Source organism: Pelodiscus sinensis, chromosome 15, assembly GCF_052426305.1.
Source record: "Pelodiscus sinensis isolate ZL-2025 chromosome 15, ASM5242630v1, whole genome shotgun sequence".
In the NCBI taxonomy this organism is placed as follows: Eukaryota; Metazoa; Chordata; order Testudines; family Trionychidae; genus Pelodiscus; species Pelodiscus sinensis.
In genome coordinates this window covers 41,836,441-41,851,513 of record NC_143066.1, presented here as the reverse complement: position 1 = coordinate 41,851,513, position 15,073 = coordinate 41,836,441, and the positions used below count along the sequence as shown (strand labels likewise).

Sequence of the window (15,073 nt, the reverse complement as noted above, 5' to 3'; positions counted from 1 at the left end):
GCTGCGCCCCCGGCAGGGGGCGGGGCGCCTCTTAAAGGCGCAGGGTCCCTCCCTCCGCGGCGGGGCCTGGTGCTGGTACCCGTGTGTCTGCACCGGCCCCGCCCCCGGAATTACTCCGCCGGGGCCAATAACCGGGGGGGGGGGGTCTCGGACTGGAGAAGCGGCCCCGCCCCCCTCACACACTGATGGGTCCCACGTGCAGTCGGGCGCGACGCCCGGTCCGGTGCCCGGCCCCAGGGAGCAGGTGCGGCCGCTCCGGGGGGAGCCCGACGCCGCCCGGCTGGTGAGCAGGGACCCGCCAGCGGGCTAGTGTGTCCCCGGGTGGTGCACCTCCGCGCGCAACTCGGTGCACGGAGCGCAATTATTCCGCACATGGGGCGGGAACCCCCGAGGGCACGTTGGGGCCGCGCCACGCCGGGAGCGGCTGGCCCGGCCCGTGGGCAGCGCGGCGCTCTCGCCTGGCCCCGCTGGCGGAGGCGGGCTACGGGGGCCGGCAGGGGCCAATCCCGGGCCGGCGGAGGCGGGCTACGGGGGCCGGCAGGGCCAATCCCGGGCCGGCGGGGGCGGGCTACGGGGGCCGGCAGGAGCCAATCCCGGGCCGGCGGGGGCGGGCTACGGGGGCCGGCGCGGGCCAATCCCGGGCCGGCGGGGGCGGGCTACGGGGGCCGGCGCGGGCCAATCCCAGCGCACGGCGTTTCCCAGCACCCCCCGCGGGCGGATTGTACACAATCATCATGGCCGCCTCTGCCTCTGCCTCCCCTGATGGTGAGCGCGGGGCGCAGCCGGGCCGGGCGCGGGGCGGGGCTGCGGGGGAGGGGGGGGGGGGGCCGCGCGTCCCCGGCCGGCCCCGGGTAACCGCCCGCCGGCCGGGCTGTTTGTCTCCTCAGACGTGTCCGAGCCCGGCATGGAGCGCGCGGCGCTGGGCGGCGGGGCCGGGGAGAGCCCTTCCCCCGCCGGGGGGGCCCCGCTGCCCGACGAGCCGGCCCCGCCGCAGGCCTCGGTCAGCAACGGCGGCGACTCCGAGCCCGCGCGGGAGCTGGTCGAGCTGAAGATCATCTGGAACAAGACCAAGTACGACGTGCGGTGCCCGCTGGACAGCACCGGGGCCGAGCTGAAAGAGCGGATCCACGCGCTCACAGGTAACGGGCCGCGGCCGGCGCCTCGCCCCCCCCGGGCCCGCCGCGGGGCTCACGCCGCTCTCGCCTTCTCGCTCTCAGGCCTGCCGCCCACCATGCAGAAAGTCATGTTCAAGGGACTTCTACCGGAGGAGAAGACGTTGCGGGAAATAAAAGTCACCAACGGTGCAAAGATAATGGTGGTTGGTTCCACGATCAATGATGTGCTAGCAGTCAATACTCCCAAAGATGCTGCGCAACAGGAGGTGAAAACGGAAGAAAATAAAAAAGAGCCCCTCTGTAGGCAAAAGGTAAGGGAGGTCTCCGTAACTTGGCATAGGAAATGTGGGCTTGTGTGGTTCTTGTGTACCCTTGGGTTCTAGTCCACTCGGCAGTAGTCTTTCTTACTTACCACCTGTGCTAGAAGATGGGACTAGCACAGATGAGTTCTAACAGTAGAACATATTAACATCTAACCAATGATTTTTGCAAGATCAGTGCTGTGCTGGTGATGGAGCTCAGCAACTTAGTAAGACAAATGTTAGTAGCAAGAATGCACAAGAGACAGGCTCCATATTTCATGTTTAGTTTCTTCTTTTACATCAGGTGAACAAAAATTGGTGACCGTCAAGTCACTAATGTGAAACAGCTCAATGATTTTAGTCCCGTTCCTAGAATTCTAGTTTTGGCACACAGTGGTTCTTTTTCAGGAGCTTCATCAGCACAGAGAACCCTGAACTCGTTTCATGTCTAAATGAACACATAAGCAAGGTCAGCTGCAGTGTAAAGAAGCATGCTGTCATGGTTGTACTATATCTGTGGTAGGGCTAAGTAGAAGGCTTTTAATTATAGTTTTCACTCCCATCTCTTTCATCAGCAACAAATTCCATTGCAAGTTAATGATAGCTGTTGGTGTATAACTCTTTTATAAAATGTTCTTTTGTCTTTTTATACTCATCATTGTTCACACATACTGTAAATTTCATCATTATTCAAAGGTACTCAGCAAACTTGTCAGTTGCAAGCATATTTTTCCTTCCTACTCAGTGTCCTAATCCGGGGGTGTTGTTTTTTTGCAGTGTTACTGTATTAAATCTAGGGATTGTGCTTCTAACACTCATTGAACATAACACCTGATTATTACAATTGTCTTGCTAAGGAATAATTCTTCTGTGATATTAAACTGGTTCTTGGTGTCTGCACACATTAGAAAACTTTCTCCATTTTTGCATCATAAGAACAGCCATACTTGGTCAAACCAAAGGCTCCTGTAGTCCAGTATCCTGTGCACCCAGAGGGAATAAACAGAACAGGGAATCCTCAAGCGATCCCACCCGTCACCCATTCCCCAAGCTTCTGACAGACAGAGGATAGGGACACCAGCCCAGCCCAGTCTGGTTAACAGCCATTGATGGACTAATTCTCCATGAATTTATCTAGCTTTTTTTTTTTATTTGAACCCCCTGATAAAGTCCTGGCCTCTACTATATCTTTGACAAGGTTCCACAGGTTGACTGTGAGTTGCGTGAAGTACTTCGTTTTGTTTCTTTTAAATCTGCCACCTATTAATTTAATTTGGTGACCCCTAGTTCTTATATTATGAGAACAAGTAAATAACTTTCCCTTATTCACTTTCTCCACACCAGTCATGATTTCATAGCTTTCTATCATATCCTCCCTTAGTCTCCTTTTTCTAAAATGAAAAGTCCCCGTCTTCTTAATCTGTCTTCATATTAGGGATTTGGAACAGCTGCCATCATTTTTGTTGTCCTTTTCTGAATTTTTTTCCCATGCTAAGATATCTTTTTGAGAGGAGGCAACCACATCTATACACCGTATTCGAGATGTGGGTGTACCATGGATTTATAGAGGCAATAAACTTGTCTGTCTTATTCTCTATCCCTTTTTAAATGATTTCTAACATTCTGTTTGCTTTTTTGACTGATGCTGCACATTCAGCGAATTCTCCACAATGACTCCAAGATCTCTCTCTTGAGTGGTAACAGCTAATTTAGGTCCCATCATTTTCTGTCCATAGTTGGGATTATATTTCCAATGTGTGTTGTTTTGCATTTATCAACATTAAAATTCATTTGCCATTTTGTTGCCCAGTCATCTAGTTTTCTGAGATCCTTGTAAAGCTCTTCAGTCTGCTTTGGTCTTAACTATCTTGAGCAATTTATTATCATCTGCAAATTTTGCCACCTAACCGTTTACCCCTTTCTCCAGATCTTCTGTGGGTTTTGTTTATCACAATATTTCTTTAGACACCCATTTAAAAAAAACAAACCTGTTAACACTTAAAACTAACCGTTTTCCATATGATAGATGTCTTTTATCCCATTTTTAAATGCTACATAGAGCTATTGAAATTTGGACTTGTAAAGTTCTTATGTAACACTAAGTTCTAATCCTTGGGTTCTATTCCACTCTGAAATAGTATATTTCTCACTTACAATCAGTGCTAGAAGATGGGACCAACATTGATAAGTTCTAACGGTAGAACATATTTCAAAAAGTGGTTGGGAGTAAATTAAAAGCTTTGTATCACACTTCAGTGTAGTCTAATTTCTGGTTTTTGTTATAGCAACACAGGAAAGTATTGGATAAAGGAAAACCGGAAGATGTAATGCCTTCTGTTAAGGGTGCTCAGGTAAGTTAAATAACCACTTGGAACATTGTCCTGATCAGAAAAAATACTACCAGCCCATTGTTCATACTTCATGAGACTTTTTTCCAGCTTTGTTTCCCCCCCTGCTATCACAGCTTTTCTTGTGCATTCTAAGTCTTGCATTGTCACTCTTAGTATTGTGCATTTTTAGGAGCGCCTGCCAACAGTGCCCTTATCCGGCATGTACAACAAAACAGGGGGAAAAGTGAGGCTGACCTTTAAACTAGAGCAAGATCAGCTGTGGATAGGCACTAAAGGTAAGTAGCTAAGACTATTACATACCCCAGATATTGACTAGTTGTGTACAGACTAGACTCAAAGATCAGAAGGCACCATCATGATCATCTAGTCTGACCACCTGCACGTTGCAGGCCACAGAACCTCACCTACCCGCTTCTGGAATAGACCCATAACTTCTGTCTCAGTTACCAAAGTCCTTAAATTAAAGTTTAAAGACTTCCAGTTATGATAGTTCAGACCTGCAAGTGACCCATCCAAGAAGGGGGGGGGGGGACAGCGTCTCTGCCAATCGAGCCTGAGGGAATATTCTTTCCCTCCCCCAAATATGGCAGTCGATTAGAACTTGAGCACGTGCGCAAGATCCACCAGACAGACACTTAGGAAAGAATTCTCTGTAGCAACTCAGAGCCTTCCCCATGTAGCATCACGTCCCCAACCACTGGAGATATTTGCTGCTAGCAGTGGCAGATCGGGTACCTTGTTGGCAGTCCCATCATAAATGTGAGTTTCGGTCAAAAATAAACTTTATTAAAGGAATAGCTCCTGCTTTTTTATATTAATCTTTCCAAATCAAATGTTCACTCTGTTTCGTTCCCAGAAACGCTTTCTTCATGTGGCGAATATTACAAAATATTTTACATATTTGTAATTGGAAAGCTTAAATACGGTCATTTACCGTAAGCCATAACTAAGGGTAAGATTTTTGCCATAGTTATTTTTAATAAAAGTAATGGACAGATTCCTGAAGCCTGTGACCTTATCTATGACTTTTTGCTAAAAATAAAGGGGGTTTGAGGGATGACAGCCAAAGCCCAGCTTGGAGGTGAGGGAGGTGGGGGGCCAGCATAGTAGCTCGGAGCTCTGGGGCTGGCGCCTGGGAGATCCGTGACCTCTGTGACATAATCTATCCTTCGCCATTGCTCTCAATTGTGGATTATAATACTTAGTATTAATAACATTTCTCTTCAGAGCACTTCATAAGCAGTTTAATCCCCACAGCGCTGGGAGACTCAGTGACTTGTCTAAAGCCACAGAGGGTCTCTGAGCTGGGATACTGCTAGGAATACTGTCACCGCTCTCATTAATTGTTCTAGGAACTCAAATACTCTGGATGACTCATTTCAGTGCTGTGTAATTGCAGTCTAGTTTAGAGATGACAGCATGTGCAGGGAATTCAGTGTACAGTCTTGAAGGCAGGCCAGCAGGAGCTGAAAGTGCTGTGGAGGTAGCAGTGCGCAGAGGACATTGCTGTCAAATAACCCCTTTCCTTTCAGGTAACGAAGAGAACCCATGCCTCGTTCCCTTAGCCAAAACAGGATGATGCTGCAAAGATGGGGGAGATGAATGGGGGGAACTTTTTGTCCGAGTAGAACCTTAACTGGATTATTATGTTGGCTTGGATGACAATTGCCTGCTGCAAGATGACTATTAATGCTTATGTTGAGCTTTGCAAACTTTACTTCCCATACAGTACTGATCTCCTTCCAGAGCCCAGCAGGAGATTAAGTGAATTCTGTGAGGGTATGTCTATACTGCACAGCTATTTCAGGATACCAGAGGTATCCTGAATTACTACCCCCACCTACACAAGATATTGAAATATTTTTTGAAATAACGGGTGCTCTGTTTTGCAAACCCGGTAAACCTCGTTGCACAAGGGATAAGGGATGTCTCGAAATAGCACCTTATTTTGAAATTTGGGGCTGTGTAGATGCGCCAGTTTTCAAAATAAGCTATTTCGAAATACTTTCGAAATAAGATGCAATTTGCACTGCACAGATTGTGTATGTCGTCTTTCGATTTTAGGGTGCTATGTAGATGCATCCTGGGTCTGTGATGTCCAGAAGGTCAGACTAGATTACCATCATGGTCGCTTATGGACTTGAAAAATATGAATTTGTGGCACCAATTCTGTACATTGACTCATTTTTGTTGGCTAAATGATTGATGAAGACACAGTTGTGTTACAGTATGAGCTGGGAGTTGGTACAGTCCATTCAGAGCTGCTGTCCATTTCATTACGGGCAGGTGTGTTCTTGGTGTTTGAATGATTCCCTCTTTCCCTCTAATACAAATTGTGAGGATCAATATTTCTAAACCACCTTTTGATCTAGGGCAGTGTTTCTCCACGGCTCCCCTTGGCAGGAAATGACAAACCAGAGCCAATGGGAGCCACAAGGCTCTGTGACTATGAAGCCTTTAGGTAAACAAACGGGCAGCTTTCTCAAAGTGGGCCCACTGCTCACCCTGAGAAACACTGATCTAAGGCAAGCAAATTCCCCTGACTGTGCCTCTTTTCTTTATCTGTAATGTAACACAGTAAATGATCATCCTTCCATCAATTAGATTGGACTTGGTCTGTGACTGTCATAGTGTCAGGGTAATAACTGCATTAAAATGAAGAATATTGGGTTTTTGTATTCTCTGTGGTGTAAAAATATTTAGCACTTTCTTATGCTTCTTTTCCAAGCAGTTGCCACTTTCTGGATTGCACTTCAAAAGGTGTTCCTCATTTAAGGTGTGCCTAGCTTGGCTTCTATAAAAACAATGAGTAGTCCTGTGGCACCTTAGAATCTAACAAAAATATATAGTATCATAAGCTTGTGTGGGCAAAACCCAGTTTGAGCTTGGTTTTTATCTGTGTCCTGTTCTCAGCAAGATGAAATGAGTGTCAGACTGACATGGGTGATGGAAGTAGGAGTGAAAAGGAAAAATGTCAATTAAAAGTCTAACGGAGGAAGTGAGGACATATTTCATAGATAAAAAGCAATGGAAGAAATCCATTGTGAGTTTTATAGTATAGTAATTCCTCCTTGCCACAACCGACTACCTAATCTGTTGTTTTGACTACCTAATCTGTTGTTTTGTAACGTGATCATATTTTTTTCAATATCTCTTGTTTTTTCTCTCTTTTACACTCTCACTTTAATGTTTCCCTTCCTTTTTTTGTAGTACCTTTTTATAATAATTAAATGCAGACTTGTGCTGGAGACAGAACTAGATCTTGATAGAGAATTGTACACTTTTTCATACCTAAACTATACAGAAATTGGAAGGATGAAAAAAGGTATTTGTTTTCTACTGTTAGAACCTGATCCCACATACAGTTTTGTATGTGCCTAACTTTACAGTTGTGAGTCTTATCAGTTTTAATGGGACTGCTCACAGTAGTAAAGCTAAGCACGTACATAAGTGTTTGCAAGGTTAGGGTCGTATATTGGTTGTTGAAGAAAATGAGGTTGTGTGATATTTAGAGGAGCTACCTGGCACAATATGTGTATGTCTACACTTGCACCCTTTTTCGAGAGAGGGATGCAAATGAAGACATTCGAAATTGCAAATGAAGCTGGGGTTTAAATATCCCACTGTTAAGGAGGTTTACCAGTTATTTCGAGAGAAGGATTTTCTCTCAAAATAATCGCATCTTAACAGCGTCTGTTATTTCGAAATAGCGCCATAATGCGAATATGCAAATGAAGCGTGGGATATTTAAATCCCAGCTTCATTTGCAATTTCGAATGTCTTCATTTGCGTCCCTCTCTCGAAAGAGGGTGCAAGTGTAGACATACCCTATGAGTCATCAGAATGTAGGTGGCAGAAACTGGAATTACATTGAATTGCTTGCATGCTGCTACCCCCTGCCTGTAGCCAGTCTGAAGTAGACATGTGGCACTGTAGCAAAGCACTGCTGATATATCAAACATTATTTTTAATCCATTTCAATGTAGAGAGAACAGAAAAAATACCCATGGGGTCCATTAAAAATGTGGTGAGTGAACCTATTGAAGGACATGAGGATTACCACATGATGGTAAGTGATTCCTTTGCTTCAATAACAACAGATTAATCACTTGATGCTAATACACTGAAACAAGAGGTTTAAGTTAGAATAACTTAAAGGCTGACAGCCTTGAAGGTTTTACTTGCTTCAAGTCTGACCCTATGGTCTACTATTACAAAGTGAATATTCTGAACAATATAAGCTGAATGCTTGCCATGATTTTGGGATACTGGACTGTTTCCATACAAGCTTTCAAGGAATTTAAAATCCTATGGTTTGCAGTGACAATGCAGCTTCAGTCAGAAATGTTTGTACCATTATACTTGGGGATAGATGTTTCAGAAAAGTTCAATTTGTTTGGTGCATATTGGGTACTGAACTCTTCTGAAAACCTGCCCATCAGCCGATCTGATTGTATGCATATTTAATATTTGTTTTTCAGTTTCTTCCTTTGTAACAACACTTCTGTCCCTACTGTTGATGCCAGTAAGAATTCCACATCTTCAGCATTACTGTCCTCTAAAAATCTATGCCAGAGCACTTTTTAACTCTGTCAGTTAAGTTCTGACTGTTACAGTAACTCAGTCAGAACTTAACTGACAGTTACAGTAGGAGGAAGTTAGTAGTCCTAGACTGAACTTCCACCCGATCATTTTCTCTTTGTGGTAAGGTTCCTTTGTCAGAGAAGAGTTTAGCTCTTGGTTGGTTGCTAATGGTGGTATTTCCCTGTATTAATTCCTGTTCCATTCATCTTCCCTATCTGCCTCAGTGGAGTAAAGAATTTTCCCACCCCCCACTTGAAAGTATTGAATTGAATCTCTGAAATGTTGGTATTGTGTTTAAGAAAGTCATATATATCAAGTGAGGGTAATGCTGATTCTGCTATGGGGCTTTTTAAAGTCCAAGAGTTCCTTTTTCCCCTCCGGCCCCTCCAGTTCAGGCTTTTTTTGGTAAAGAATATCCCGGTGACTAAACTTTGTAATGTTTAAATACGTTTCTTGGACAGAAATTCCACTTCTCTCTGTGGTAGGAAAATGCCTTGAGCAAAAACTTACTGTCTGCAAGAGGAAGCTGTTCCAAACGGTCCACTTGTGATCACTCAGGTGGAAAAAGCAGCCTCTTCACATTAGGGTATAAAACTATTCCTCAAACTGCAAGGAGAGAAGCTGTCGCCACTTTATACTTCTCTCTCCTGTTACATCAGTCAGAATAAGTGGATAACGGTATTTAACATTTAAATATACAAAATACTTGCTACAATTTCAACTGCTTCCATGTAGCCATGTTCCTCTGCCCTTTGTTGGCTTCTCAGCCCTATGCACTGAGCTCATTGGTTTACATTTTTTTTTAAGAGTTGTGCTGCAGAGTCTGCTCTAAGTACAAGGTAGGGGCATTTGGAGTAGGCAGTAGTTGCAGTAGATTAAATGATTTGGTCATTCAGATTGTCTGACCACCCCTGTTCTGTTTGTTTCCAGTCTGTAAATGCTACCTGTTGTCCTTTTAATTTTGCAGGCATTTCAACTGGGCCCTACAGAAGCATCTTACTACTGGGTCTACTGGGTACCTACTCAATATGTTGATGCAATCAAAGACACAGTACTGGGCAAATGGCAGTATTTTTGAAAGCACGCTCACCTCTGGCACAGGAGACTGACACAAAACTAAGGACACTGCTGGGAGAGGCCTCCAACATCCCTGGAACTTTATTAATAAAATATGATATAACGAGGCATTGACAGAAGCCAGAGGTGATGTTCTTTCACCATTAGTTTATTTTTAACTTAAAAATTTCAGCATCCCTTTTCTGCAGACAGCTTCAATCATATTTAAAGCAAATACAATGGAAATCAATAAATTGTACTTCATAAAACATGGTGTGTAATACACTTAAATCTGCTGAGAGTAGATCTTCCAATTTAGTTTTCAGAAGAAAATATTACATTGTATTGTTGAGGATTTTTTATGTGATTTGAACAAAAGACAGATATTTTCATAATTTTTCAGTTACAAACAGACTTAATTTAGTTATTTGGTTGTGATTGAGAGTTTGAAAACAGTTTTTTAAATTTTTAAACAGTATGCAAAATTGGGGTTTTGTAAGCCATATTATGCTGGCCCTTTTATTTCAGGTTCGACTTTTTAGTAGCAAATTTTTAACTTTTTTTTAACCCAAAGATGCCCTGTTCTTCTGTTTTTCTACCAGCAGCTCTGGGATGATGCTTGCAGTGTTGCATATTGGGAGCAGGAAGATACCACTGTAGACTTTCTGTAGCCAAGATGGCTTGGTGCTGCTTACTGTCCCATTTCATGCAATTTCAATCATTTTTTTGTTGTTGTTGCATATTTCTGCCCTTGTCTGTTTTATCCTACAGCAACAAAATGCTAACATTGACCTAGTTGCCTGAGTTAGTATTGATTTTTTGTTTTGTTTTGTTTTTGTCTGAACTCTGCAAAGGACTCCTGAAGTGAGTGTGCTGCAGTTGTAATAAAGATGATGCTACAGGAAGTGAACCAAAGAGACTTCCTATTAATGTTTGGGATAAACTGGCCAAGATGCCCCTTTATTTGGATATTGCATAAATAGGGTAGAATATGTGATCGGAGTTTGAAAAATCCTACTAGTATAATTCAGTAAGTCTACAAAGTTTTGTACATGCACCCAACAACTGGCTCTCGTCTTTAAAAGGTAAAGATAGTAAGGCTACACTTCAGCTTTCCTCAAGTTTCCAACTAATTATTCTAGTTCTTTTACCCTAGTTTTTTCTGAAGTATTGTCCCTCATCTGTAGCTCATGACATTCTGCCTGTTCATTTAGCAGTTAAATTAAAGTGCCATTGATCTCAGGTTTTCTGAGTGGACCCTTTCAGTCCTGGAAAGGTTCACGCCCTTAATGGATTGTATTGCACAGCAAGGCTGAATCAGTCCTGCTATCCAATTAACCTGCATATAACAGATCACTGTTCCAATTTTTATCTCTTGGTTTTTTAAAACACTGTACACTTCTTAGTATTATTTGATATGTGTTTGTGAAATTGGAAGGGAAACATCCCTCTTTATCAAAGGCTAGATTTAACATATTCCTTGTTCATATTTCATTTTATTTGAAATAACCATGTTGAAACTCAGCAGATACAAACTTCTTTTATAAAGATAGAAGGGGAGGGGTCAGCTGTGGTGTGGGCTTTTTTTACTTCTTCAGATATGATTGTTGAAAGTCAATTTGCATTAAGGTTCTTTATTTGCCTGCAGACTACTGGTGGCAATATAATGTGGCTCTGGTTTGTCTTTCCAGTTTGAATATCCCTGCAGTATAAATTAGTGTCAAAGGTGTTCTATTCCCCTGTCTATAAGTTGGTCACATGCGTGTTACACTAGTAGCTTGAGAGACTTCCTTTATATATGAAAACCCATACTAATGTGTCTTGCCATATTAATACGTGCATTGTAACGGACTGTTCTGAAATAGTACAATGTGAGTTTCCTAGGACAACCTCTGAAAGCCCTTAGCAAGTGCATTCATTCTGGTAATAGAGTTGCTGTCGGTTTTATTACCTTTGAGCGAGATGTAAAACTTACATGCAGATATCATGCTTTTTATCTTCTGATGGCCAATTTTAGTATTAAGGCTAAAACTGCAGTATTTGAAAGAAAGTGCATTCCCCCTGCATTCTGTCCTGTCCTGCAATTTCTTCTAAACACTCCAGTGAACTCAGTGTTCATACTCAGTAATGTGGCTGAGCACACTGTACCACTAGTGCCTGTGCCGGGTAAAACAGATCACTGACATTTCAAAGGACACCGTTAGTGGAAAAAATTCTAGCTCTTGCATTACAAACATCTTATGTTATTACAAATGTAGAAAATAATTACATTCAAAGGAACTTTTCCCTGTTTATGTTCCTTATTTCCTTTTACCTTCATTTGATTTAAAACATGAAATTCATACCACTTTTGTTCACCCAATTTCAGTTTCAGATTCTAGGGGCGGTTGTTTGGGTTACAGCACGGGAAGGGGATCTGCGTCTAACCTGTTTTCATTGGTGGCTTGGGATTTCTTGGCTGTTCATTGCTTTGGGGTTTTATGAAAGTTTATTTGAATTTGAGAATAATCTGAAATACTAATATAAAAGTTGACAGTGCCCCTTATCTCAGTTCTATCTGGAGCAATGTGGAGCTTTGTGTGGTTAGCTACTCTCTGCAAAAGTAACCTAAGCTATATCTACACTAGCACTTTTGTTGATCAAATGTGTGTAAACATACTGAGCGATCAGTTACATCACAGAAGTGCTGGTGTGCACAGCACTAGATCAGCAGGAGACACGATCCACCTGACATGGTTACTGCCATTCGTTGGTGGTGGTTTAATTATGCCAACAGGAGTGCTTTCTCCCATTGGCAAAAAGTGGCTAGATGGGAGACCTTATAACAGCACAACTGTGCTGCTGCAAGGTGTCTTGTGTAGACATAACTTTAGTTAACTTTGTTCATAAACACCTAGGATACACAATAACTTCAGTGTATGTACTACAGTCTGCTGAGTCCAAGTCCAAATATCCCTGAATTCCCTTTATGTAACCATGGGCGATTCCTTGCTGGATCCAGGATATGAAAGAGTTACTCACCTTGTGCAGTAACATCTGTTCTTCGAGATGTGTGTCCCCATGGGTGCTCCACTCGAGGTACTGGACTCACCTCTGTGCCGGGACGAGTCCAGCACCTCGAGTAAAGCACCCCCGGGGACACCACTCGACGAAGAACCATTGATCCAAAGAGACCAAGGCGCGCACGAGCAGAGATGGGGTAAAGAGTATGTTGGCATACCCGTACGTAACACACACTTACTGCAAAATAAACATTAGAAATTAGATACATTTTATTTGTACTTCAATTGGCTGAATAAGATTATTAAAGATTATTTGTTTAAAGACCATAGGGAATTTGCCATCATTTTTAATTATCTTTATGAACTATACAGAAGTTGAATTTCTTCAGTTATTTTCATGTTAAACTCTTTAATAGGGCGTTCTTCTAATCCTAATTCTAAAAGAATATATTTCTCATTAGTACCCCATCATGAAGTAGCAGCATAGGTAACTTTTATGGTTACTGGCAAGCAGTGAAAGTATTTGGAATGCATATTTTTGGTGGGAATGAGGAAAGTATTTCCATGAGCACCAATCCTCGCTGTTTTTCAGGTGTCATCTGGCCAACATATCTGTATTAGCCATTCTAGGTGCCAGTGTTTCTTTGAAGTACATTAGCACCAACCCCTGTAAGTCAGGTGCCTCATTGAAGTTGAACATCTAGTCAATGCTACCAAAATAGGAGCATGCCCTTTTCTGTATTGCTTCTGATCTTTCCTCGCCTGGGATGTCTCCTTTATCTCCGCTTGTTTTGAATATAGTATCCACTCCGTAATTCTCAACATCTCGAGTGTAAGCATCTTACTGATGGTATTTGCATATCAGTACAATCCTATGCTTTTACATTTTTACTGGGCACAAGCATCAGCTGCACCAATTCTTATGCTCAGTCATTTTTGTATGAAGAATGTATAATACCTGTAAGTTTCCCACATTAATTTCAACCTTAAATTAAATCATGCAAGAGTAAGTATATCTCAAGGATAATGTATTACTAGTTAGGATAAGGGTTCTTTTGTGGTGGTTAGTTGGGCAAAGTCACAAGAGAAAAAGAAAAAGTGGTTCAGGAAAGGATTAGTTAAGAAACTGATAACATGCAATACCCTTGTAGCATATGCACAGATTGTATCCACCTTTCCATATGGTAAGGGCCAAAGATAGACAGTTCCTATTCAATACCATTTATATCAAAGGTGCCATATTTTGGTGGTGATTTCTTCCTTTTTCTCTTATCTGACTTCAACTGTCCCTCAGAATAATCGGTGATGCAGCTATCAGGCCACTGGCCTGTTCTCCTCAGAGCACATGCTCAGAACTCTGTGATTCAGTTGGTTGGGGTGCCAACTCCATGCTGAAAGTTTTGCTTTCAAACTCTCCTTTCACTCTTGACTCCTCTCTCTCTCCTTTCCCAAGACATCTATTTAATTTGGAGATTCATAGTCCATACTTCCATTGCCAGTTCTGAGTTGACTTTTTTTATCATGTTTATTGTCAGGGTCACTTCATTGGAGGGAGGCTAGGATCGCTGTAGCAAGTCATATGTAGACCACATGGTCATTTTACCTTCCAGCAAAAAATGTGCTTTATGTGGCTCAAAGACGTTTACTATATTTTACCCATATTCTAGGTAATTCATTCTTTGGTTCTATATCTTTTTTTTTTTTAAGACCATGTTTAAGTTTTCACTGCAGAATTATTATAAAATGGAATATGTAAGTACCATAATTATGGTATTTTAAAATAATCTATTTCCTATTTTGGAGGAGGGGGAGATGACAAATATTTAGTCTTAGATTTGCACTGCTGGATTTTTTTTAAGTGTAACCTTGACTGGTTATCCTATTGTTTTATTCTGTAAAATTAGTCTTATCTATTAAAGTTTGATAATTAAGCATGCTGTGTGTCAGTGATTTACATTCTACATACACTGTTTTCTATAGAAAATAATTCAAGAATAATCTGTTAGAGAACATCTTCATAGGTACCAACAACAGAAGGGGGCCATAGTGATCATCTAGTCTGACTGGTATAGCGCAGACTGCATTACTTACACTCCCCAATCTATGAGGAAGGGTGTAGGGTTGCCAGGTGTCCGGTGTTTGCCCAGACAGCCTGGTAATTGTCTTTTGTCCACTTAAAAAAAAAATGTATTTTCTGTTTTTCTTGGATAGAAGGCCAAGGGGGATTTTTTTTTTTTTTTTTTTTTTTTTTTTTTTTTTTTGCTCAACAAATTTGGTTCCCCCTCCCCCGCCATGTTTGGGATTTTTTTGTGAAAGTACCTGGCAACCCTAGAGCTATGTCTACGCTGGCAGCTTCTTGCACAAGAACATATTGTGCAAGGGTTCTGGGGGGGGGGGTGAGATTCTGTGGCCTGCACTGTGCAGGGGGTCAGACTAGATGATCATAATGGTCCCTTCTGATCTTAAAGTCTATGAGACTTACACCTGTTTAAAAAGAGGTTAGCTCTTGCGCAAGAAGCCCTCTCTTACCACGCTTTACTGTAAATCTTGCGCAAGAGCGAGTGGGCAGTGTGGACACTGCAGAAGAATGGCCCTTCTTGCGCAATAACCTGCCAGTGTAGACATAGCTAGGAGTGTGTGCTTCTTCCCCCGCCCCTTTACTG

At 42.5% G+C, this 15,073-nt stretch overlaps 1 protein-coding gene across 2 annotated transcripts; it reads left to right on the top strand.

Moving 5' to 3' along the window:
• Nucleotides 1-158: 158 nt before the first annotated feature.
• On the top strand, nucleotides 159-14,342 carry UBFD1 (ubiquitin family domain containing 1). Of its 2 annotated transcripts, none has more exons than XM_075899941.2 (7): nucleotides 159-283; nucleotides 888-1,139; nucleotides 1,218-1,426; nucleotides 3,703-3,768; nucleotides 3,938-4,043; nucleotides 7,755-7,837; nucleotides 9,320-14,342. In XM_075899941.2, the coding sequence occupies exons 2-7, from the start codon at nucleotides 905-907 to the stop codon at nucleotides 9,428-9,430; spliced, it is 810 nt and encodes a 269-aa protein (XP_075756056.1). In that variant the 5' UTR covers nucleotides 159-283; nucleotides 888-904; the 3' UTR covers nucleotides 9,431-14,342. The 2 variants fall into 2 exon arrangements, with proteins under 2 accessions (XP_075756056.1, XP_075756055.1); XM_075899940.2 differs by lacking the exon at nucleotides 159-283 and adding an exon at nucleotides 620-765.
• The last annotated feature ends 731 nt before the right edge of the window (nucleotides 14,343-15,073 follow it).

Excerpts from the sequence above, each read along its gene's own strand:
- UBFD1 (XM_075899940.2), top strand. The coding sequence starts at position 735 with ATGGCCGCCTCTGCCTCTGCCTCCCCTGATG. Across the intron at positions 1,140-1,217 it reads GCGGATCCACGCGCTCACAG|GCCTGCCGCCCACCATGCAG; the intron begins GTAACGGGCCGC and ends TCTCGCTCTCAG. Across the intron at positions 7,838-9,319 it reads ATGAGGATTACCACATGATG|GCATTTCAACTGGGCCCTAC; the intron begins GTAAGTGATTCC and ends TTAATTTTGCAG.